This window comes from Diadema antillarum, unplaced genomic scaffold (assembly GCF_040938485.1).
Source record: "Diadema antillarum isolate AM-2024a unplaced genomic scaffold, OU_Dant_1.0 scf00000069, whole genome shotgun sequence".
Lineage (NCBI taxonomy): Eukaryota > Metazoa > Echinodermata > Echinoidea > Diadematoida > Diadematidae > Diadema > Diadema antillarum.
In genome coordinates this window covers 326,852-352,971 of record NW_027270958.1, presented here as the reverse complement: position 1 = coordinate 352,971, position 26,120 = coordinate 326,852, and the positions used below count along the sequence as shown (strand labels likewise).

General features: G+C 39.9%; 1 protein-coding gene across 1 annotated transcript; it reads left to right on the top strand.

Annotated features, from left to right (window-relative positions):
* The first annotated feature begins 231 nt into the window (after positions 1–231).
* On the top strand, positions 232–24,602 carry LOC139716674 (SH3 domain-binding protein 5-like). The gene is made up of 7 exons (XM_071628204.1): positions 232–425; positions 8,553–8,615; positions 9,469–9,597; positions 12,062–12,244; positions 14,116–14,246; positions 23,115–23,377; positions 23,839–24,602. The coding sequence occupies exons 1-7, from the start codon at positions 366–368 to the stop codon at positions 24,489–24,491; spliced, it is 1,482 nt and encodes a 493-aa protein (XP_071484305.1). The 5' UTR covers positions 232–365; the 3' UTR covers positions 24,492–24,602.
* Positions 24,603–26,120: the final 1,518 nt, after the last annotated feature.

Sequence of the window (26,120 nt, the reverse complement as noted above, 5' to 3'; positions counted from 1 at the left end):
GCGCTAGACGCTGTCGTGACTGGCGGGGACGGTGTCTCGGTGTCCTGGTGTCTCTGCGGTGGTCAGCTCCTGCGTCAGAAGAGAATGGTCTTCCTGGAGGAAGGTTGGCTTCATCAGGAATGACACTCTCAACATGATGCTTACCAGAGCAACCAGTTCACCTTCTGAACACAGCCGGAAAGACACGTTTATCCTGTGGTGCTGAATAAAGTTTTCCTGAATCCGCTACACCGTTTCCGAAGGGAAGTTAGTGGAAGGAAAAGGAGAGAGTAGAATACAATTATTGTAACATTCTCAGTGAGAGTTGCCATTTCCCCATCTGTTTGCGGATTTGCATCCTTAAGGACTTGACAAGCTCAGCAAATATGTCTGACGTCGAGTGTGACCCAACAAGTGATTGCACCTTCTTGGATCCTCGCATTCAGGTGAGTTTATTTCACCCTGATGACCACACACTTGTTACTTTAACATAGTAGCCCATGGTATACTTTAATTTACCAGCTAGCTGATCTCGACGAGACACCACAACAAGTACGCATGATAATACATGTTTGACTATTTTTTTAATCTGTACGAGTTTGGTTTTTTTTTTTCTATCTAAGGCTAATCATTATTTCTGTAGGCTTACATATCACGTACCATCTTGATTTTCATCAAAACAGGTTGAAAAGGACAACTTTTTGAAATTGCATGAGCAAGTAAAGTAAAATATTACTGTGAAAATGACTTCATGTATCGAAAGTATATTGCAATGTTGCAACTATATAATAGTGCATCATTTTACCATAGTGACAAATACACTTTTTATTCATACAATGAATTCATAATTTCGTGAAGAAATGATTTTTAGGACTTTTGAGGAGAAATGATTTTACCGCGCTTATAGGAGGCCTAATTATGTTCATTATTTTGCCATTATAATTGCTCAATACTGTTCTAGATTTAATGCAAGAACATTTTGCGTTCTCGTCACCTGATCATTGCTGGCTGATGCTTGTGTTTTATATAGGAAATTGATGTTCAAATTACGGTACAGATATTTCATTCTTGACTTCAGCTATAAGTCGACTTTTGCTTCATTGTTATCTTCGTGAATTGTTCTTGTTTTTTCTCACTTCGCAAGTTCGGACTTAGATCAATACACAAGCCTGGATTTCTTTATAGTGTAAATAAAAAGAAGGTACAACTATACTTTGTTTCGAATGGCACGTATGTGTACACTGGCGCCGATGTCGTGTCAAGTGTCATAAATTCAATAACGTGCACGTGCACTTGGCTCACGTTTTGGGTCCATGCTGATGAACTGTACGAGATAATGGATGCCCGGGCATTTATTTATGAATAAAGATTAAAAAGCGACAAGAACGCAAGAGTGCAGGCGCCATTCCGTTACAACGAGGTATTAGCAAACCTCCTTGGCGAAACTGCAAGGAGAACGATTGTTAAACGTCAGCTAATAACAGAGTCCAAGTTATTGAGGAGGCAGGGGCTGCGAAACGAGGGTTAGGGTGGGGGTGTTGAGGGTTATGTGCGATGCAGCCTTCCCCCCCCCCCCCCCCCCCTCCTTGCAAACACAATACAATCATGATAAACTTTTTGATCTTCAAAGGTAAAAGAAGACAAAAACTCAAAAATGGGGGGGGGGGGGATCACAACAAAACCCACCACTCTCCGAGTGAGGTTCTTCCCGGCGAAAAGGGGGGGGGGGGGGGGGTTCAAATGACATTTGGCCCCCACATACACACGCACACGCACACACGTGTACACACATACACAGATTTGATAAAGAACTTTCAACTGAAGAACGTGAGATATCGTGATAATGGGGAAAACATAATCATAAAGTTCATTGAACTAAACGTAGCGTCGTAAAGGGCACCTCTAAGTGCTCTGCTTGATCACGTGACATCAGAGTTACTTGCTCATCATATATATATATTTTTTTTTTCATAAGTGAGATTTAATTTAGTCAGTCATCCATTCATTCATCCATGCAGTCCTCACTTCACTCATTTTGGGCGATACGTAATTACAATCATGACCGTTAACGAAATCAATAAATGAAACGTATGATAAATGGTAGTGATCTGACATTAAAAAAAAAAAGAAATACATGTTTGGATTTGAACTTATAATTTATGCTCATATTATGATAATGTAAAAGAATAGATTGTAGTCGCGATCGATCGAAGTACACTGTCCAAAATAATTATCAGTGTAGTTATAAGGGATATAGAACACGCATTGTACGGCAGATGCATGCACGCGATTATCCGAATTCATCATTATGCACAATAATCTGCTCCAAAACCACATCAGCATGCATGATGATTTCAACGATGTCAGAATACTGTCAAACACATGATGGTGTGTTTGGTACTCACGTTTCGATATCATGTTCATGTATATTTACTAAAAACAAACAAACAAACAAACAAACAAACGAATATTGTCTAGCATCAAAAGTATATGTCTCTGTGTTTTTAAAGAAAGAAGGGAGAGAAAAAAAATGGGGCCCTATACAATAAATTTGCCCCAGACAATACTGACATAAATATAAACATTTATAATAAATCTTAAAGGTAACAAACAAGAATATTATAGCTCATAATGGAAGTTTCCACAGGGGAGCTCATACAAAATAACTCCACAAAGGAGCTTATGGAAATATTGATTATTGAGTGATATTTTAAAGTTATGTATATACTGTTACAACTTTTTGAAGCTTGGCAAATGATGGTATAGTATAATAATGTTGGACAACATGCTGCTATTCATATTGTCTTAAATGTCATTATCGTAGACCTTGTCTGGATTCAATTGTCTAGATGGACTACCTTTAGAATATTCTAACTCTATACTTCAGTTGAGAGGTTTACCCATAAGGTACAAGCTTAGGTATATGCCACTCTATGCTTGATTATCGTGGCGATTGAAAAACCACACAGAACCATGATTGTCCGGTCTAACTGCAATTCTATCCCAACAATCCCTGAGCAGGGGTAACAACTATAATATACACATGCAGTGAGCTGAGCGAGTATCGGAAGGAAATGGAATCACTTTCACTTTTTTTACAATGGTTCCGTCTAATGGACCCGAACAGAGATGATGAATACTATCAAGCATGCATGAGTCACAATATTTCGGTTCACTCAGGGAGGTGAGACCACCTCCCTGGTTCACTCCACTTTACTTCATGAAAGTATGTCGTTGTGAAAATAAAACAAAACATAACATAACACAACAGACAAAAAAGAGCAACAGATCAAATCAAAACAAAACAAAACACAAACACCTAGCAGCTTCAATTATACAATGACGGTAAATATTGAAACGAGAAATATTATAACAAGGGTGACATGGAATTTCTTTTGAAGTATTGACGATATTCTTTTTTTTTTTCTCGACTGAAGCATAACTTTTTATTTTTTTGCCAGTATGCTGCATGCTTATCGTTTTCTGTATCATTTATCCTTTGCAAAGTCATGTGATAAAATGTTTATGATACAATTCCTGATTTATTCTGTGTTATGTTTTGTTAGAAAAAGAAGAATGAAAATAAATGAATTGAATATTCACTTATAAAATTCTTTGCTCTGTAACAAAATGCCTGGTTTCAATTTTCATTTGATGTAAATCGATGCTCCCTTCACTTTGTTCTTTTTGTGTAACCTTACTTGTGTTTGGACTTCATTTAATATTGACTGCTGTGGAGATAACAAAACTAAATAGCACGATGACAGCAGTCGCCTTCATGATGTTAGAACCCATGCATCCTGTACCCTTGCGTTACACAATTTCAATGACGTCGAATGCTGTTTTGTGTGAGAATACTGAAATTAAAGGGATTGTACAGTTTTGGTTGAGACCTAATTTCGAGTTTCTAACATTTTTTGATGAAATAATGAGAAACCTCTTATGAAATATGAAAGAGCATGTAATTTTATCAGGAATTCAACGTTTATTTGATGAAAATTGGTTTTGAAATGGCTGAGATATCAAAAAAAGAGTGTTTCTAATAAAGTGTGGGACCCACACTTTATCACGATCGCTTTGTTTTACTTTGTTTTTGGATGTTTCAGTCATTCCAAACACGATTTTCATCAAATAAACTTTGAATTCCTCTTAAAATGGTATTAAACATGCTCTGTACTACATCATAAGTGTTTTCTTGGTACATGTATCTCGCAAAAAGTTAAAAGCCCAATTCCCATCTCCACCAATACTGTACTATCCCTTTAATCGATGGACTCTGATGCTGTTACTTATAGGCCTTTTTTTTTTTAGAACAGCCTTTGTGCTGTTTGGAGGTATACAGCAAGCAACGTATTTCAATCAGTTTTTACATGGGGTGTTTCATAAAGCTGTTCTTAAAGTTACGAACGACTTAAGAATGACTGGCAATCAGTTCTTGTGCTGAATTATTGAAATTCTGATAAGTATAGCACATCGGAACGTGTGCATGGAGCATGAACTCCTGTGTTTTCATAACACAACATTGTGGAACCAACTAACATTAACAAAAGTAATATAGAGCGCGACGATACAAGGGCATGTCATAGAATCATAATCATGTAGTCATAATAGAGATTGTATACTAATCTCTTTAATCGTAATACCATAGCCTTAACTCTCATGATCTGTGGATCGCTATCACGCAGTATCTCAATAGACACGCCATCATGCCATTGATATGGGAATGCGTGTCTTAAATTATTATCTCCAAGAAAACTGTTTAATAAAGACTGGACTTGGAGGTGTATTACGGAGTAATAATTATTCTGGAATGGCGACATTGTTATCTTGGAAATATTATTTAGGTTGGTGAGGAATCTTGCAGTCGCGGTTGAGGAGGTGATCTGCTGGAAAATGCCAACGTCATCCTTGTGTTCCTTGCTTGTTTGATTAGCAAGTCCATCCATCCGTGATTCAGATCACGCTCTGGTCATGCCTTATATTCTACATGTGCTGATAATGTTATCAGCATGCACAGCAATAGATCGTGGGGTGGCATATGTTATATAAAGTAAGGACTGCATTGGTATCTTTTCTTTTTTTGACGACCTTTCATGAAAATACGGTCACCACCTAATGTACGATCCTATAATCCAGGGCGGTTTTTAAACCCTTCAAGAGATCAGCCAGTTCTGTTTCGATCTTGTTATAACATAGACCACAACGTTGTGTAGAGCTGGTATTGAATATAATGGAGATAAAAAGGAAACCAAGATTATGTTTAAAATTAAGTTTATGAAATACCTATATACTCTGTCTATACACTGATTCAATTTCTAATTTCAAGATATTGCAACTGCATGCATCTTCCACTTGAATTTTTTTTTTTTACCAAAGTTCAGTGCAACATACACATTACATTTTGACCGCTGCATTACTGATGTTACTCACAAAAATAAAGAACCCCCTGTTGGATGCGCTATTAGATGGACTGACAAAGCAAACAGTCCTAGGTATGATTTCTCCAAATATCTCAAAGCAAAAATGAATCCAAGGTGATTTTTCTTTTTGTGTCCTAACTATACACAAAATTCAACAATTACTATACACAACAATTTCGTCACCATGACATGATTCAATATACTGTACATCCAATGTAGTATGTACAGAAAATAACTAAAACAGTAAATCTTTTTTTTTTTAATCATTATCGTTCGTGTGTATGATACACTGGTGCTTGTTGCAAGATCAGTTTACTTTATTTGCACATTTACCTTTCAAATGTCGTGAGAGATCAAGAGGATCGTCACAAAAGAGAACTCCTCTTCTGAAAGTATAGAGGGCCTACCATCTGGACACTAGATTTTGAGTAATTGGTCAAGGCTGAATGTCAAGCAAAGTAGTCTTGAACGCAGACTAGCGTCATAATAGAGAGAAGATTCACGGTACTGCGCTGTCAACACGGATGGAGCAATAAAACAAGATAATTCTAATCAGGGCACTAAGGTCGGATTTGTGCAAACGCTCGCCTTGGCTAATACATGTATTGGTAATTTGGTAGCAAGGTTTCGTCTTATAACAGGAGCTCGCCTTTCCAGGTCTCCTATGTAAATACACTTTGAACGATTGGGGAGACATTCTACATCATCATAATCAAGCTGTTGCTTACATGGCCCCTTTAATAGTTAACCTTGGGGTCAAACAGCATCGGGGAGAGAATAGATTTACCTGATATCTATACGTTGCAACAGACTGGTAGAAAAACGATTTTCAGTCGATGCGTATCTCAGGATCGACAAACTTCCTTGAAGTTTGTCGATCTTTTAGTTTACGAAAAACGTGTAGGTGTAACAGCGATGAAATATGGCGTAAAATAACGACATTTAGGTTTGAATAACAAATAATGATACATATAATTTTTTTCTGACTGTGTGAATTTCTTTTGCTTTCCTACGCCCTGGTAAAAAAAAAAACAAGCAAAAGAAAAGACAAACAAACGCGGGTGTATTTACATCATTAGACATGTGAGTGTCTGCATTATACTTTTTTAAATCTCATAATTTTATCTCCTTATACTAATATCATTATGATAGGAAAAAATAAACATATAAAGAAGCATTGCTATACCTATTTTCATGTAAAGCTCAGAATGGTAAATCAGCTTATCGCACTCCATTTGTTACAGTTATTCGAGAATTAGTAAATAAAAAACAAACTTTGATGCATTCTTAGCAAAACTTTGCTCTACCATTCAAACAATTCTTGCTTCCTCTCACATAATTTTCTGCAATCGCATTATCGTAACCTTACATAATATTGAAGGAGACAACCCCTTTAAAAGGTAGCACAAGCCTTATCGGCAGCACGCATCGCGGTCACGGTTAGATATGAGCTCAGCTCTCCAAAAACCTGACAAAATGTCAACATTTGATTTTATCTACACAATGTATGTATAGTGTGATTCGGATTGGGATGTATTAATATAGCCTACACTGCGTCTTGCTATCTGCCCTGCCCTTTGATGAATTGTTTGTTTAAACTTCTCACTTTTTGTCTGTCCTCTCTCTCTCTTTCTTTCTCTCCCTCTCCCTCTCCCTCTCTCTCTCTCTCTCTCTCTCTCTATATATATATATATATATATATATATATATATTATATACATAATGTTATACTTGCAATTTTAATTTTCTGAAATATGTATATAATTATGTATTCTACATGCTAATGAAATATGTTGACATAATATGTATATACCCATTTATCTCTCGTGATATGCAGATGCAAAATGATAACTTTTATATGTATAATCACAAAACCAGGATTTTGAGAATGATCTCATGTAGTGATTAAAAATCATTGATTTCTGACATAATCTAAAGGCCAAATTTTCATTTTCAATAGACAATACTATAGTATTGGGGGAAAAAACAGAGTCTAAAATGTATCGTCTATTAAAAATGTAAAGCTTATAAACACAAGCTTCAAAATAAAGATCTAACAGGACCGTGTTTCTACATATCCCTGGGTGCAGCACAATTATTTTCTTTACATTCACTTACTGAAACTATATAGTCAAACAGGGGTATAACATTTACTGGTAGTTGGTTAATGAGAAGAGAAACTGACCATGTTTATCATTAATTCTCTTTGGACCACCATCTCAAAGGGCATATTAGCCATTGGGTTCAAACAGCCGGTTGCTATGGTAATGACACATATTTTATACACTTATAGTAAAGTCCATTTCTGTACGAGGAACACAGCTTGAAATCACACATCACAGTCCACAATATATATAATGATATACCTATAGATACATATAGGACCTATGATATATATATATATATATATATATATATATATATCATAATTATATACTTCCAACAAAATCATCAATCATAAAATTATATGAAATGATGCTCAAGTCAAACATCTAAATGAATACACATGTATATCTCTGTTGCGGGTTTTTTCAGGCGGTGAGCGAACTCTTCAGATAATCTAACCTTGATCTGAATGGCATGATGTATCAAACAGTATGGATAGCAAATGATAATAATTATTATCAGACATGCTCGACGAGTTAACTCTATATAAGTGTTTTATCTATTTTGTTATTTTGTTTGATTTTATTCCATTCTATATCATATCTGAATCTGATTTTACATATTTCATTTATTTCATTTCGTTTAATTTCATTTCATGTTATTCCATTTTATTTTAGGAAGCTACCATCAAAACAAAAATATTTCCTTCAAATACATTATGATGCATTTTTCGAGAATATACAGACAGTCTATAGCTGATTATTCCACAATGCAAAGGGAAACAAAAATGGCAATGTATAGTCAAGACTTTGAATATTCTTGATGACGTCTCTTCTTTCATTGTTGCACCATATTGTTTTTAAAGAATAACTATACGTATATGCTTGTAAGTTTATGAAATGAATGATCGGATTGTCAGAATATAAGAAACATTTTAGATCTCTCTCTCTCTCTCTCCCTCTCTCTCCCCTCTCTCTCTCGCTATCTCTCCCTCTCTCTCTCTCTCTCTCTCTCTCTCTCCTTTCTCTGATTTCTTCAATCTTACAGGAGGAGCTGGAGAGGTTAAACACAGCATCTGCGGAAATAAACCGTCTTGAAAAGCAACTAGACGTACGTATAATGTGACTGAAGTGTTAACGAACACCTATTTCGTAACATCTAAGTTTTTACGTAAGCTTTCACGTCATGTCACGTGGTACGCTTACTCAGTCATAATTTTGATATGACACTAGAAGTGTCACACATGTACGGAATTGATGACTTCGTAATGAATCTGTTGCGACATGCTGTAAAGGCTATGAAATTATACAAATGTATCCTTCTGCATTTCATATAACCAATTCATTCGGCACATGACAAAGGTTGCTGTGTACATTGTCCAATTAATGTATTGTTGAACTCGTGTACCACTGCATAGATTCCTAACAATCATTTATATTATCATAATTTATTTTTCGTTTATGGTAGGAGACAAAAATACATATACACCTTGATATGTTTACCAAAATATCTAATAATAAGAGTTTACTGGTATTGTTGATATTCCCCTATACCCCTTCGTGTCTCATACGAAATGAACAAAAGTTATTGTAAGCAATGGTGACATCAGTTCTATCCGTGACGATTCAGTGAATAATAGCTATTTTCACCTATAATTTGTGAAAATCTGATTTTCGTTAGTAGCTCATACGAGCGACATCATTTCTGATTTTTTTTTCATAACGCAAACTATGATTATTGATGATCATTTATAGAGATTTATAAAAATGGCCATTATCATGAAAGCGATCTAACAACACTGATTTATAATCACTGATAGGCCCCAGAACGAACATTCTCCTCCAAGCCATTCACGAGGCCAAACGTAACGAGTCTCGACTATATTCATAGATATCCCAAAATATAGTAAGGGACTCAATTTATGTTTTCGACCTTTTTTTTTTTCTTTCTTTACTCGTAACAGGAATCTCGACAACAATTTCGTCTGACTCTCACGAAGTCGTCCCAGACGCTCAACGAGAAATTAAAGAAGTGTCGGAAGTCGGCCGCCAAGGCGCAGAGTTACTATGAAGCCAAGGAAATCGCAAACAAGGTGAGTTGGATGGGATCATCCCACGAGCCCTACACCCACGAGTCACACGACCCACGAGCTCTTACATTGACAAAAGGTCCACGAGTCATACAGCCCATACGAGTCATAGCAATTTTCACGCGAGTTCACGCTAGTTAAAGTTAGCGCTATAGCTCAGCATGTCATCACTCGAGACTACTGTATACAACTCGGCTTAGTGGGAACGTATAAGCTATACAGCCCACGAGTCATTACAGCCCATGAGCTCGACTCACGAGTCCGACACTTGGAGAAATAAAAAGACCCACGTACGAGACCGACACTGTGTACGTTAAGCCCCGTGATGTATAATGAGTGACGGACTCGTGGGCTTTATATTGTTTGCCTATTATGTGTCGGACTCATGGGAATTTTTGCCTCGTGTCGAGCTCGTGGGCTGAATGACTATTGGGCTGTATGATTCTTGCGTGTCGGACTCGTGACGTGCACTCGAGTTGAACTCAGTAGCAGCAGGGCTCATGACAGGGGAAACGCTTATAGTGTTGTGTGGTTGTAATGACTTGATGTCTTTTATGCTCTCTTTTAATTCTTTTCCTGCGCGATGATCCTGTTCCGGAAAAACGTAGGGCCTATAGCTTTGCGTGCCTGGTGGAAATAAAAAGAAAACAATCGGATAAGTCTGTGACATTGCTCAAGGAAAACCGCAAACGGTCCTACCGACGGAAAACTTTTTTTTCTTTTGTTTATTCTCTTTCGTTCCTGTAGTTTACCCACAAATTCCTTCTGAATTGTTCCTGCTTTTTTATGTGACTGTGTGTGCACGTTTCTGTTCTGCAGGTCTCTGTTGACTCGCACCATTATACCCGACAATAGCTTGTAGTAGTAATATTTTACTAAACGAGAGGTTATGCTATAATGTCCACCGTTGCCCTATGAACAAATGGTCACCAGTGTAAAATGTGTACATCTCTGTTTAGTGTGGATTTCGGTGGACGATGTCCCTTTGAAACAAAACTTTGACATATGCTGAGAAGACTTTATATATCAAACACTGTACTTACTGAAATATTGATAGTTTGGGCAATGTTTAATGCATAATAATGACTAGCTTTAATGAATACAAAGCGGTTAGATGATTGGTGAGTGCATGTCAGAAGGTTATTATTGCCTCACCGGTATTGATGTTGTTTGTTGTCTCTTTTATGAGTGTTGTTGTAAAGAACACATTAGATCTTTGCGTTTGTTTCATAAGGGTTTTACAAGCTGTTTTGTCGTATAGATACTTGATTGTGCCTCACAGCTATTTATATACCCGCTTCATGAGGTCTTGCCTGTAATAATCACAGTTTTCTCATTATGGAACAATCAGCTTGCATATCAATAATCGTTTATTGCTCCGTAAGGTTGCCACTAACATCTGTGTGTGTGTATGTGTGTGTGTGTGTGCGTGCGTTTTCCAATAAAAAATATCATTAATATGAGTGTATTCATATATATATTATTAATTGTGTTCATGAGTGAGTGAGTGAATGTGTTATCAATGAGAGATGGAGAGAGAGAGAGAGAGAGTGAGAGATATCAAAGATCCCAGAAAGTTATAGGATCTTTGGAGATACAATGCATAGAGAGGAAATGAGGAGATGGGAAGCGAGAGTTCCCACAATAATATCTTTACAAACTTGTAATATTCTCGTCAGATTCACAGGAAAGTCGCTAAAGCGAAGTCTTGGCAAACAAAGTGTTGCCTATGAGTCAGAATATGGTCTTTATTCAGCGTGTCTCTGCGATCATTAAATATTTGAATTTTCAGCTCCTCCTGTGTCTACCACGTCAAAAAGCAAACAATAGCCCACTGTATAGATAACAAAGGACAGAAATAATAACTGATCGTCAAAAACCGGCTTGGCAGGAGACTTTGTTCTGGTTTCGAGACGACACCCGAATCACTATTTTGATGGCAAAGTGCATTTTAGCTTCGAAGTGACCCCAAAGGAATATGGATTAATAGTTATCTCAGCCTTGGTCCACTATAAATGGGGAATGTATAGGCTTACATAATAATGTGCATAAATTCTATCTTGCGGTATTATTCAAGCCTAGCCTCCCCGGTGTCACAAAGCTTTTTATTGTTGTTGTTGTTTGTTGTTTGTTTTTTTCTCAGAGGGCCCTGGCATTTGAGACATAAGAGACAGTTGCGATTAAGTGAAACCGTGTTCATTTTTAAGGTTGGAGTGATGACTCTTGATTTATTAAAGCTATTATTGTAGGATGATGATAAAAATAATGATGATGAGGAGGAGGAGGAGGAGGAGGAGGAGGATGAGGATGATAGTGATGATGCTGACTTTTTTATTTTTTTATCGTTGTCATCATTACTAATACATTGTATCTCTTTGTTATCAGTGTGGTAGTTGTTATGATTATCATCATCATCATCATCATCATCATCATTATCATCATGACTTCTTTTCATGCTTTCCTGCAGGCCCAAGAGAGCGCCCAGGAGGCAGCGCTGCGCTACAAGCGCGCCGTGGGAATGTTCAGCGCGGCCAAGGAGACGATAGCCATTGCCGAGGAAGCGGCGATCACCTCCACGGACGGGACGACAGAGCGACGGAGACGATTCGACTCGGCTCTCCAGGAAATGCTGAACCTATCAACCATGAAGGTACGTCAACTATGCCTCGCTTGCCTCAATCCTAAGTATGAAACCCTCTCAAAATACGGAAAGGAGCACTAATTTCTTGATCCTTCGGGAGCTTGGAGTGCCGATTTGGCACAGAGTAAACCCTGCAGCTTTGAACACACTGTCCAAATTTCCTTGCTCATAACGGCCCGAATTCACGAAGGTGGTACAAAATAATGAAACCATGGTTTAAACCATGGACAAAAACCATGGAGCGCCAAGTATCGCACGGAATATTTCGTTACGAAATTGGTCATTTCGTCGACAAAATGACCGTTTCGTTATCGAAATTATCATTTCATGGATGAAATGTTCATTTAGTTACAAAATTTTGTCAGTTCGTTACAAAATAATAATTTTTCATCGACGAAATGACTGATTTCGTAACGAAATATTCTATGCGACACTTGGCGCTCCATGGTTTTTGTCCATGCATGGTTTAAACCATTGTTTCATTATGTTTATTTTGTACCAACTTCGTGAATTCAGGCCAAAGGGTTAAGGGTTAAAGTACGATTTAGTCGTGTTACGTGTGTGTTCCAACAGACGCGAATGAATGAAGAAAGTCTTAAAACAGTGAACAAAATCAAACGAAATAATGTTATAGTAGGAGTTTCAAGAACCTCAGATTTGAAATAGGAAAGTTATGGAAGTTCAGTTTCATTTTGTTTGATGAAAGAGTGATAATTGTTAGCAACAACCATAAAAAATGATCATCATCAATTAGATGTCGTCATAATGAGGCTTCAAAAAGTCTTTTGCAATGACCTTTCGGAATCTAGCAATTCATAAGAGTGAAAGGTCGTCTCTGTCTACCAAAATGTAATTTGCATGGTGTTCAAACGGAAGATAGAGTTGTGAGTTGATAATGTCATTACCGCATCTAATATCAAGATAACGGTAATCACAATAGCAATCATCGGCATCGTAGTCATGGTATATAGTAGATCGATTAATGTAGTCATTGTAAGAATGATGATAATAATCCAATTAATTGATAATTACAAATTCGTGCTGACAAGTCGGTGGAAAAGAAGTAAATAGAAGGCAAGCGTGATATCTGGAGTCAAAAGATATGAATTAGATATTTCATTCTTCCATTCAAAACACATTTTCATCTTGCTTATGTGACTATGGAAAAACACGCCTATATCCAGGAAATACCTTAACACCACCTTAAATTCCTGAACGTGATCCATGATGCTTATCGTGTTTCCTCTGTGCATTTAGGCAACTTAACTTCCAATACGGAATTCAGCTGAGTTTATTCATTGACAACGTATACTCGATTGTTTTTTGTGCTTTAGAACATAATAATATGCAGCTAATATTGTATTCTTTATCCTTGTAATCTTGAAACTTATGAAAAGGAGAAGGATGACAAATAAAATCGATCTGCATAATCTATGAAATAACGCAAACAGTTTATTTCAAGTCATCACAGCTATTTACCCAGTACATGCCACTGATGTTGCTTGTATACTAGGACGCCGTCAAATGAAGTTCACAAAGCATTAATACATGTACTGACTTCTCACCAACAAACTGCGTGACAAGCAGCCATGACTCGATTCGATATGGATAATTCATGCTGCAATCCTTCTTGCAATAAATGAAAGTGAATTATGTGACGCTCTGTTATCATTGCACACAGTATCTGTTGTCGAAGAAAGATCACAATACTGGGAATAAATTAGGGCCTATTATGTATGTTGTTTATCCCATTTCATCAGTCTGGTGATGCTACATTACATATCAACGCATGCAACAGGGTTATGTCGTTATCGGTGATCTTTGATCGTTGTTGCTGACGAACATCCGATAACATTCGTTACATTTTGTCCTTGTTTTAGCTGAACGCAGCCGAGAGAGAAAGAATAGAAAGTCAGCAGGAGCATGAAGAGCGCTCTCAACGGTACATCGCCGCACAGCAGAAAGTTGACCAACTCTCTAAGAAATTCAAGAGATCGATCGCAAAGTCGGCGTAAGTATTCTTTTATTCCCAAATAATGATAATAATTATGTATTGTCTATTTCAGTTTCTTGATCCAGTGGATGTATAGACAGGAATAGCAGTTCGATGATGGTGTAGACACCTGGTACGTCTACTTTAGATCTGAACACAATTTGTAAATCATTTTCAGATGTTCTTCCTGATCACTAGACCAAATGATTATGATTGATTTCACAACTTTGAACCGCAAAAGATCCATGTCAGCATTTCAGAAATTCGCTTTTTAGCGTAGACTGTCGCCCGATTTTTATCCTCCAGATAAATTCAAATTACCGTCTGTCACATGGGTTAAACCAGAGTCGGATATAATCACACATGCCACTTACTGATCTAGTATCTCAACCAATCTGTAGTGTTTATTCGAACACAACAACCCTCAGGACTTCACAACTTCAAAATATCGTTAACTTATATCTCATCAACTGAGTTGCACATTCGTGTACACGAATTTTGATTCTCAAATCCATACACAAGTACCTTATGGGATATCTCAGGTTCCTGATATGAACCTGCCGTGATATCTTTACATCAATAACCACTCCGTCGCCCTTACTACTGTTACAACTGTTGCAGTACGTTGTTACACCACTTCTGCAACTCACCTTTCACTTTTTAGGGCGAGTATGGGACGTAGCTAAGTAACATGGGCTAGTATACTCATGTTTAACACGATTCGATAACACTTGTAACACTTCCTCAAAAAAAAGGGGGTGTAGAAATTATAATTGTAACTATACACGCGGGTAATCGTTACTCCATTAACATCTATATACCACCCCCACTTATATGGTCCTAGTGGTACACATGAAGCGACTAATATATCCTCCTACTGATATATCATTAAGTGTTTAACTTGTAAGTTATTTATGTTATCGAACAACAAAAAATATATATATTCACTCAACCTTCTCCAAATGCTACGAAAAGAGCATCACAATGGAGCATCAAATGCTCGAGCTCACTATACACGGTTCCTCAAACAAACTTCCAGGTACATCACTCACAATTCGCCATAGGAAGGCGTGTACGTGTAAGGGACATAAACTCAACAAGCTCTTGCTGAGCTAATAATCATTCGGGCTTCTTATCCCTTTAACGCTCTTGTCAGTCATGCACACACACACAAAAAAGAACACCTCACGGTCGCACCATATATGATGGAAAAAAAATATTGTTGACGTGTATCATAGGCACTAATGAACATCTCACTCCTCTCCAAATTGCAACGTGATGAGCCAACTCAAATATAATCGGGAGTATAACATCGCCAGGTAACTTGTTTGGCCACTGGTCCTAGTACCGTACATGAAATATCCAGTGTTCAATTGTCAGTGTACATCACCAATGTTGCTGGACGCGAAAAAGCATACAGAAGTGTCGACAGGCGGATTGAAGAGCGTAGTTTTGCCAACGTTCAGCACATCCAGTGAACTGGTTTTCCACTGGCCGGTATCGTAGTTGACAGCAGCCTTCACCGCATCTTGAATGGCATTGTCGACTTTGGGGCGAAGTCCCGAAACCCAGTTGCCATCTAAATTATCAAAGCAGTATCACGAAACCTTACATACTACGGGCAGCTGACTTTTTTTTTGTACATAAATCTTGATGCTTAAATACTCAATTTCGTATAATATCACGATGTAACATGTACTCTAAACAGTACACATCAATGTATCAGTCTTATTCATACCTAACTTCAATAATATCATGTTGTTATAACGCTGTTTTTACCATCACGTTAGTGATATTCAATCTCACACGGCATACACGACAAATAATGCGTTTCATGTCACATCATTATTGTTCCTGTATAAAAAAAAAACCAAAGAAATACACAAATAACCGAGAGTACTTACTGCTGGTTGTATGGATAGTATTCTTCTCCGTGGAGAGGAAAAAGAACCCTGGCTTCAAGTGGTCCAGACTGGCTTAAAAGGATTAATAACTGGCGAGGTTCTGCTACGACTCCTCCTTCGACCACATCCCTGCTCAGTCTGTCACACACTTAAAATATTCTTACCCTATCATGTACAAAACTACGCAATGTACTACATAGAAACCCTGGACGGCTCGCCCGCGGAATCTGGCACCTGTGGAAATTCCACCCTTTTGTCGCATCGCTTTTGTCTCATCGCATTCCCCACACAGCTTTCTGCAGTGGGTTATAGAAAACACACTCGTTATTTTGTTACAACACAAATCGCGCTTCATCACATTTCAACGCACTTATACTACACCAGCAATGGCAACTGTTCCTACTCTATTCACTGGTATATATTCTAATAAAATAGAAACAAAAAACCAAATACATTTCTCCTGTGACATTTTACTCCCCCTTCAAGAAATGTATTTACACTTCCACTTTTTGTTTTCTTTTCACTGACTACATGCGGCTCAGGAGATCTACTCCGACATTGTCGGTACCCTTGATCGCCTCCATCTTAAACCTATATGGTTGTAGGGCAAGCGCCCATCGCATGATTCGTCCATTGATCACCTTTGCACTTTGCATGTACGTGAGAGGGTGATGATCAGTTTCTAGCACGAACTCCTTGCCGTAGAGATATGGTTCAAGTTTTCTAACGGCCCACACAATCGCTAGACATTCGCGCTCGATGGTCGAATAGTTTCTCTCCCTTGGTAGGAGTTTCCTGCTAATGTAGGCTACTGGGAACTTCGTATCCCCGTGGGCTTGGAGTAGGACCGCGCCCACACCGATCTCTGAGGCGTCTGTTCTCAACACAAACGGAAGGCTTAGGTCAGGCAGGTGGAGGATAGGTGCATTGTCAAGTTTGTTTTTGAGAGTGTTGAACGCAACCTCCTGAGGGACCCCCCATTCCAGTTTGTTTGGTTCCGCCTTTTTTGTTTTGTCTGTGAGGGGTGCCGCGATGGCTGCATAATTCGGGATGAACTTACGGTAGTAGTTCGTCATTCCCAACAAAGATCCGAGTTGTTTCTTGGTCTCTGGTCGACTTACCTTCATGATCGACTCCACCTTTCCTGGTCGAGGTGAGACCTGGCCGAGTCCAACCACGTGACCGAGGAACTCGACCTGAGAATGACCTACTGAACACTTACTTGGCCTTGCGGTGAGGTTCGCGTCCCTCAGCCTCTGGAACAGTAGGCCCAGGGTGTCGAGGTGCTGTTCCCATGTGTCCGAATGTACAAGGATGTCATCAATGTAGTTGACAACTCCCTTCAGTCCACTGAGAAGGGTTCTCATCAGCCGGCTGAAGGTGGCCGGCGCGTTCACTAGGCCGAACGGCATTACCTTGAAATGATACAAACCATCAGGTGTTATGAATGCTGTTAGCTCTTTAGATTTCTCAGACATTGGGACCTGCCAGTAACCTTTGCTAAGGTCGATTTTGGTGAAGAATTTGTCGGATGCTAGCCTAGTGAACAGCTCTTCTTGATCTGGTATTGGCTCTGAGTCGAACTTAGTCACCTTGTTAAGTCGTCGGAAATCCACACAGAAGCGGTTGCTTCCGTCTGGTTTTTTCACCAAAACAATAGGCGCAGCGGTCGGACTATTTGAACGTTCAATAACCCCTAGTGACAGCATTGTCCTCACCTCTTCTTGAACCGTCTCTCTTAGGGCATGGGGAATTGGATAGGGTTTTGATCTTGGGATCTCCTTTACGGTGAGTTCGATGCCATGTTCACCAAGGGAGGTATGGCCAGGAATATCAGTGAAAATATCCTCATACTTTCCCATGAGTTCACGTACCTGTGCTTGTTGACTCGGGGTCAGGTCGTTGTTTACGTCCACATCACCCAGTGATTCTTTGGCCTCCATTGGGTAGGGCTGGAGTAGGGCTGAGTTTGACATCTCCGGAAGGAGGTTGGGGCTGGTCATCTCGTTTTCATCTGGTTCAAGAACCGCTGTGCACGCCACGTCAGCTGAGGGATCTGAAATGAGAAGGGAACTTTCTCTCTCGTTATACTTCTTGAGCAGGTTGATATGGAACACTTTTGACTTGCCCTTTACATCCATTCGATAGTCTGTGTCACTCACCTTGGCTGTTACCGCAAACGGACCCTTCCACTGGAGGAGCAACTTGTTCCTGTCCGTGGGGAGAAGAAGGAGGACTAAATCCCCCACTTCCAGCTGTCTCTGTCGAGACTTTCTGTCGTAGTAGCGTTTATACCTAGATGCTGACCTTTGAAGTTGATCTCGGGCTGCATGACATGTCTCTTCGAGTCTGTTTCGCAGGTCGAACATGTATTGGCATGTTGTTTTGGTCTCACCTGTCTCTATGTTCCCCGTCCAGAGTTCTCGAAGGATGGTCATTGGGCCCCTCACCTTCCTACCATATAAGAGTTCAAAGGGAGAGAAGCCTAAGCGGGTCGTTCTGAACACATACGCTTGAGCATCTGTTTCAGGGTTCCATTAAACCGCTCCACTAGGCCGTTTGCGGCGGGATGGTAGGGTGAAGTGGTAATTTGCCTTACACACAGGAGATTACTTACCTGCTTCATTACCTCAGAGGTAAACTGCGAACCCTGATCTGTTAGCATCTCTTTAGGAATCCCTACTCTAGTAAAAACACTGACAAGGGCCTCAGCAACTCTTTCTGTTTCTATGCTAGGCAGTGGAATGGCCTCGGGGTATCGCGACGCATAGTCAATGATGGTGAGTATATACCTATTCTTACGCTCAGTCATCGGGTGTATTGGGCCCACGATATCGACAGCAATGCGCTCAAAGGGTACTTCAATGAGGGGCATTCTTCCTAGAGGGGCTTTTGGAACCCTACCCTTGTGAAGTGTGCGTTGACAAACATCGCATGACCTACAATATCGCGAAACATCTCCAGTAATTCCTGGCCATAAGAAGTTCGAGAGTATTTTGTCTAGGGTCTTCTTTGCGCCTTGGTGTCCTCCAAGCAGGGTTTCATGAGCCGCTCTCATGACTTGGGCACGATAGGGCTTTGGGACTACGACTTGTGTGAAAAGAGTATCTGACTCGACTTTGGGTGAATGAAATTTTCTGTACAGGATGCCATTTTCATAGAAGAAAGATGATACTGCACAGTGGTCACTCACCTTTTCTGTTTGTGATTTCCCTAATTCCCTGAGCTTTCGAAGACTGTCATCATCTGCTTGGGCTTGTTTCAACAATGCTGGTGTGACAGTTTCCTCGAGAGGTGCAGGTACCTTCAGCGGACGGAATGGCTTACCCAACTGTTTCTTCTGACCTCTAGTTTCCACGGCTCCAGCCGGGTTGATAGACAAGGTCCAGTTTTACTTCTACTCTATTTGAGGAACTTACCTCTGGAGGGATGACGGCGTTACTTACAGTAGGGTCTCCGCTCATCATTCCCTGTAAGTTGTCGTTGGGGTTGAAGGGGGGTGAAGAGTAATACTCACCCGGAAAGGAGTTAGATTCTTCACGGGGCATCTCAGACCACATACCATGGGCAACCATCCCTGCGACATTCTTGGGATTTAATCTACAGTCCCTAGCATTTTGTGCCGGTTTCTTACACACAAAACATGTTGGTGGGGATTGAGTGTTTCCTGGCTTTGGACAGTCTCTAGCGAGGTGACCTGGTCTACCACACAAAAAGCACTGTCGCTGGTTCTGCGTCTGAGGGGGAAACAGTGATCGCGCGTTAGCATTTGCCTTACCTGGAGCCCTCTTCGTCTCTCCAGGTAGCATTCTAGGAGCGTTAGCTCGCGGAGCAGGGGAAGGCTTGAAGGTACCGCCCCTCGCCTCCAGATACTGTTCAGCAATAGAAGTAGCTTCATCTAGCGTGCATGGCTGCCGTTCTTTTACAAATAAAGCTAGTTCTCGTGGGCAGCCTTCTACAAATTGTCCCCGAAGGAGTAGATCTTTCAGCCCATCAAACGTGAAGGAAGTCCCTGATAATTCAATCCATCTCTCTAACTTTCAAGGCGGGTAGCGTATTGATGCCCTGACTCACCATTTTCTGGTCTACAAGTGAGGAATTTTTGACGGAAAGACTCTGCGGTTAACTGGAATCGCTTTAATAGCGCGGCTTTGAGCACCTTATAGTTGTCTGCATCTGCCGCCGACAATCGTGCATACACTTCCAGCGCACTACCAGTTAACAACGCGTTCAGATTTATAGCCCACTCTTCTTGGGGCCACTCTTGGCTCCGCGCATACCTTTCATAGCGTTGTAAATATGCATCTAGATCGTCTTTCTCTGCGTGGAATGGTGGCAGCTTAGGGGTCCTAGCCTTCGGCCTGTTCACTTCCGGGGTGGAAGTGGATGCATTTGCGTTTTCTTGAGTTTCTACAATTTTCAACCTTAACTCGGCAGTTGCCTTTTCAGCTCGTTTTATTTCTAATTGTTCTGCTCGTTCGTCTCTCGCTATGTCTTGTTGTTCTTTGACAAACGCTCTTAATTCAGATCCACTAAATCCTAATTTCTCACCAGTTTCCGCGAGCTTGGTTACATCCATTTTGATACTTTATTCGTTGTTTTGTCCTGTTTTTTTTTTCAAAGTGAAGCCAAGTTACTGTTCCCTCCACGAGAAAGAAAAAAAAAAACGACTCTCGGGTTCTATATCACACCCATGCGACAGTAAATGGCATGCTACACTATCTCCCGGACAAGCCCCCAGTAATTGTCACATGGGTTAAACCAGAGTCGGATATAATCACACATGCCACTTACTGATCTAGTATCTCAACCAATCTGTAGTGTTTATTCGAACACAACAACCCTCAGGACTTCACAACTTCAAAATATCGTTAACTTATATCTCATCAACTGAGTTGCACATTCGTGTACACGAATTTTGATTCTCAAATCCATACACAAGTACCTTATGGGATATCTCAGGTTCCTGATATGAACCTGTCGTGATATCTTTACATCAATAACCACTCCGTCGCCCTTACTACTGTTACAACTGTTGCAGTACGTTGTTACACCACTTCTGCAACTCATCTTTCACTTAGGGCGAGTATGGGACCTAGCTAAGTAACATGGGCTAGTATACTCATGTTTAACACGATTCGATAACACTTGTAACACTTCCTCAAAAAAAAGGGGGGGTGTAGAAATTATAATTGTAACTATACACGCGGGTAATCGTTACTCCATTAACATCTATATACCACCCCCACTTATATGGTCCTAGTGGTACACATGAAGCGACTAAATATCCTCCTACTGATATATCATTAAGTGTTTAACTTGTAAGTTATCTATGTTATCGAACAACAAAAAATACATATTCACTCAACCTTCTCCAAATGCTACGAAAAGAGCATCACAATGGAGCATCAAATGCTCGAGCTCACTATACACGGTTCCTCAAACAAACTTCCAGGTACATCACTCACAATTCGCCATAGGAAGGCGTGTACGTGTAAGGGACATAAACTCAACAAGCTCTTGCTGAGCTAATAATCATTCGGGCTTCTTATCCCTTTATCTTGTCAGTCATGCACACACAAAAAAACAGAACACCTCACGGTCGCACCATATATGATGAAAAAAAAAATATTGTTGACGTGTATCATAGGCACTAATGAACATCTCACTCCTCTCCAAATTGCAACGTGATGAGCCAACTCAAATATAATCGGGAGTATAACATCGCCAGGTAACTTGTTTGGCCACTGGTCCTAGTACCGTACATGAAATATCCAGTGTTCAATTGTCAGTGTACATCACCAATGTTGCTGGACGCGAAAAAGCATACAGAAGTGTCGACAGGCGGATTGAAGAGCGTAGTTTTGCCAACGTTCAGCACATCCAGTGAACTGGTTTTCCACTGGCCGGTATCGTAGTTGACAGCAGCCTTCACCGCATCTTGAATGGCATTGTCGACTTTGGGGCGAAGTCCCGAAACCCAGCTGCCATCTAAATTATCAAAGCAGTATCACGAAACCTTACATACTACGGGCAGCTGACTTTTTTTGTACATAAATCTTGATGCTTAAATACTCAATTTCGTATAATATCACGATGTAACATGTACTCTAAACAGTACACATCAATGTATCAGTCTTATTCATACCTAACTTCAATAATATCATGTTGTTATAACGCTGTTTTTACCATCACGTTAGTGATATTCAATCTCACACGGCATACATGACAAATAATGCGTTTCATGTCACATCATTATTGTTCCTGTATAAAAAAAAAACAAAGAAATACACAAATAACCGAGAGTACTTACTGCTGGTTGTATGGATAGTATTCTTCTCCGTGGAGAGGAAAAAGAACCCTGGCTTCAAGTGGTCCAGACTGGCTTAAAAGGATTAATAACTGGCGAGGTTCTGCTACGACTCCTCCTTCGACCACATCCCTGCTCAGTCTGTCACACACTTAAAATATTCTTACCCTATCATGTACAAAACTACACAATGTACTACATAGAAACCCTGGACGGCTCGCCCGCGGAATCTGGCACCTGTGGAAATTCCACCCTTTTGTCGCATCGCTTTTGTCTCATCGCATTCCCCACACAGCTTTCTGCAGTGGGTTATAGAAAACACACTCGTTATTTTGTTACAACACAAATCGCGCTTCATCACATTTCAACGCACTTATACTACACCAGCAATGGCAACTGTTCCTACTCTATTCACTGGTATATATTCTAATAAAATAGAAACAAAAAACCAAATACATTTCTCCTATGACACCGTCAAAGGAAAGCAAAGACCATGACCTTCAAGTCAATCGTGGAGATGTGAAAACTGCATGCTTTTGACTGCAACATGATTTGCGCAATAATGGTTAAAACATGACGTGGTTGGTCCTGAAATAGGGGAAAAACGCATTTTCCTCAGTAAGTTAATCAAAGTCTCTGTCTTGTTCTCTTAACTCCTCTTGGCATGGACAGCGAATACTACGACTTGAAGAAGTCCTTCTTCTACGACCTCAACGACCTGAAAATCCGCATCGAAGCTCTGCAGACCGCCCTCCACGACAGCAAGGAAAAGTATCGCAGCGCTCTCAAGAGCCTGGAACGCATCTCGGAAGACATCCACCACTCTCGGCAGGTTGCAGTCATCCTGGCGGAGAGCCGACAGAGCGGAGTGGGCGCCGATAGCACTACGGACAGTGAGCCTGAGGGGGAGCAATTCAACTTGTCTATCAATCTGGGTATGATGAAATCACAACATAAAGATACAATCCTTTCATCTTGGCGAAATGCAATTAAGACAAAGAATAGTCTGACCAACCACTGTGCAGTATAATCACCTAATCAATCACCAAATGAAATCCATAAACCCTTGTTTGAAAATGTCTTTTCATGCAGAGGATATAGATGCTTTCCCCGAGTAATGTTGAAATTAGAAATAGGATGAAATGAATACTAAACATCAATATTATCACGTAAAAAAAAAGAAATTATGATTGTCCCAAATTTTCACTTCAAGGTGGTACATCATTCCAAGATGATAATTACGACAACGCAACGTATACTTCTTCAAGCTGTAGGTTGGTTTGCAGCAAAAATAAACACGGTTTGTTCTTTGATTTGCATAGTTGATAGTTTTAGCACCCATACTGACGGGGGAAAAAAAAATCAATATTTTCAATGAATGTTTTTAATCTTGCAGCTGACAAGTTCAGTGATATCTCGAGCACCGACCAGGATAGCGCCATCTCCGACGTATCGGGTGTCTCTTCGCCAACAGCCGCCAGATCTCCGCCAGTCTATGCGCTGAAAAACGCCGGTCGTTCCGTATCGGGGACCAGCCTGCCATCTGTAAACGAAATCGATGGCGCCTTACCTCCAAGACACAGCAGAGTCTCCGTTGAGGGCGCTTCGTCCATCTCGGACACGGATGGTGCGGATATCGCCAGGGCGTCGCCCCATGGGAAACTACACAGCTATGGATATGACGAAGACGATGATGAGGATGATGACGACGATGCAGACATTTTTATTGAAGAGAATTCTGACGATGATGATGATGACAGTGATACTGACACCCAAAAATCGAAGACGGAGGTCAATCGTAGATTGAGAACCATCAGCATTGGCGACCTGAAGTCGTTTGATGTGAACGCTGTTGATGAAGACGACTGCCAACAGGTAGTCGAGATCATTAATGACGAGAAAGCTGCAAAAGGACAGAAAAACGATGCCAGTAATCAAGCCAAAACGTCTGAAAATGTTGAGTCTTCATCAAATCCGGAAACGGCAGCCTCACAGGATTCGATCCCTGTGAACAACAAGGCAGATGAGAAAGAAGTCATCTGGATATAGTCTTCCTCGATTGATAAGACTCTTACCGTTCACCGTTTTAGTAAAACTAGAAAGGTTTGTTTGATGAGAATTTGCCTGGACTGCTCAAATTCTGAAAGTCACGCTACAAGCATCGCCAGTGCACGGGCGGGGATTGTATCGCTTTGTCAGACGTGCATTTTGTTCGAGTGCTGTGTAGTGTCATTCACACGAATGATCTGCCTGTTTATATGGGAAAAGCTGTGAAGCAGATACACCAAGGCGATAAGAGATAATTACATGTATTTTATTTTTGTCTACTGCCATTACAGTGTCACAAATTTTGTGTAACATCATGTGCGTTGTGACGGCACTCTAACAAAACTGGATTAATGTAGTTTGTCGTGTGTACCGCTATAATGGCTTTGGCAAAATGACACAAACTGTCCATTCTTGTTGATATTCTGCATACATGTTTTAGAAAGAAACTCTTTTTTTTTTGTCCCCACGAACTGTCATGATGATGCAAACTGGTTTTGTCCAGTCATACTGGAACAAAAAATGGAAATGAAGAACGAACATTGTATAACCTCCCAGCTGTATTGTGTATACTGCTGCCTTATGATAGGGCTGGGAAAACGTCATTGACATTCATGTACAATGCTAGGAAAGCTTCATCAGCAGCTGGAGAATAAAAAGCAATACCAATATCAAAGCAAGTCGGCTACCTCAATTCTAAACTAGAAAATATATCAATACACAGCAATAATTTCTCTTGAGGGTAACTTGAGCTTTATTGCACAACTTTTCTTGTGATCCGCAACGTGTCTTATCGAATCTAATCATCAATGAAAATAACAATTACGCATTTATGACATAAATGGTATCCCGGGGGACCAAATAAAAATCCTCCAGTTTGTTAAATATTTTTTTTTGAGGTTGCCCCTGATCATATATTGTGGTACATGTATAGATGTTTTCTATATGTCAACATTGCCTTGCTGTAGGGCAAAACTTGCTCTCGTATTCAACACGAATTATTTCAATTAACGCGGCTTTACAATAAAAAGTATATGAGCTTCATACTTGTCTCATTACGCCGATTTTATTCATGAATCCACGAATTTGCGTACACAATCAACATATTTTAATTCATCTGATATCAATCCACGTTGAAGTCCGTCCCTGTGTTTTCATTTGTTACTCAAAATTACATTCTTTATGCTGCATTAGAGGACAGATTATAGTGTATACAGTATAATGCCTTAGTGGTGATTTAACCTGGCTGCTATACATCAGTCAAAACTTTTCATCCGTTGTGTGAAATGCTTGAGCAGTATTATCGTTCGGTTTCTTTGCATACATATTTTTGAATATGCAAGTTTACGTGTGATATTTGTGATGAAATTTTGACGGTACTGTAATGAGATTATTATCTCTGCCCAGTACATTATCATGGCACCCTGGCAATTGATTTAGAAGTAATAACCATACTTAGATACTCATTTGTTGATTCCACTATCTTCACTCCTATCATTTTCGATATTATGTCGTCAACAAACTGTACAAAAAGACTTTTGCAACTGAGCTCATGTGCGCTCAAAAAGAATGAAATAATGCAATGGGGTTTCTACATCAATGATCACCTCGCAAAGTTACTTTGTATTATGA

Bases quoted from the DNA above. Each gene is read 5' to 3' on its own strand.
- LOC139716674 (XM_071628204.1), top strand. From the start codon at position 366: ATGTCTGACGTCGAGTGTGACCCAACAAGTGATTGCACCTTCTTGGAT. The intron at 14,247-23,114 runs GTAAGTATTCTT...TGGCATGGACAG, and splicing joins AGATCGATCGCAAAGTCGGC to CGAATACTACGACTTGAAGA. The intron at 23,378-23,838 runs GTATGATGAAAT...TTAATCTTGCAG, and splicing joins CAACTTGTCTATCAATCTGG to CTGACAAGTTCAGTGATATC.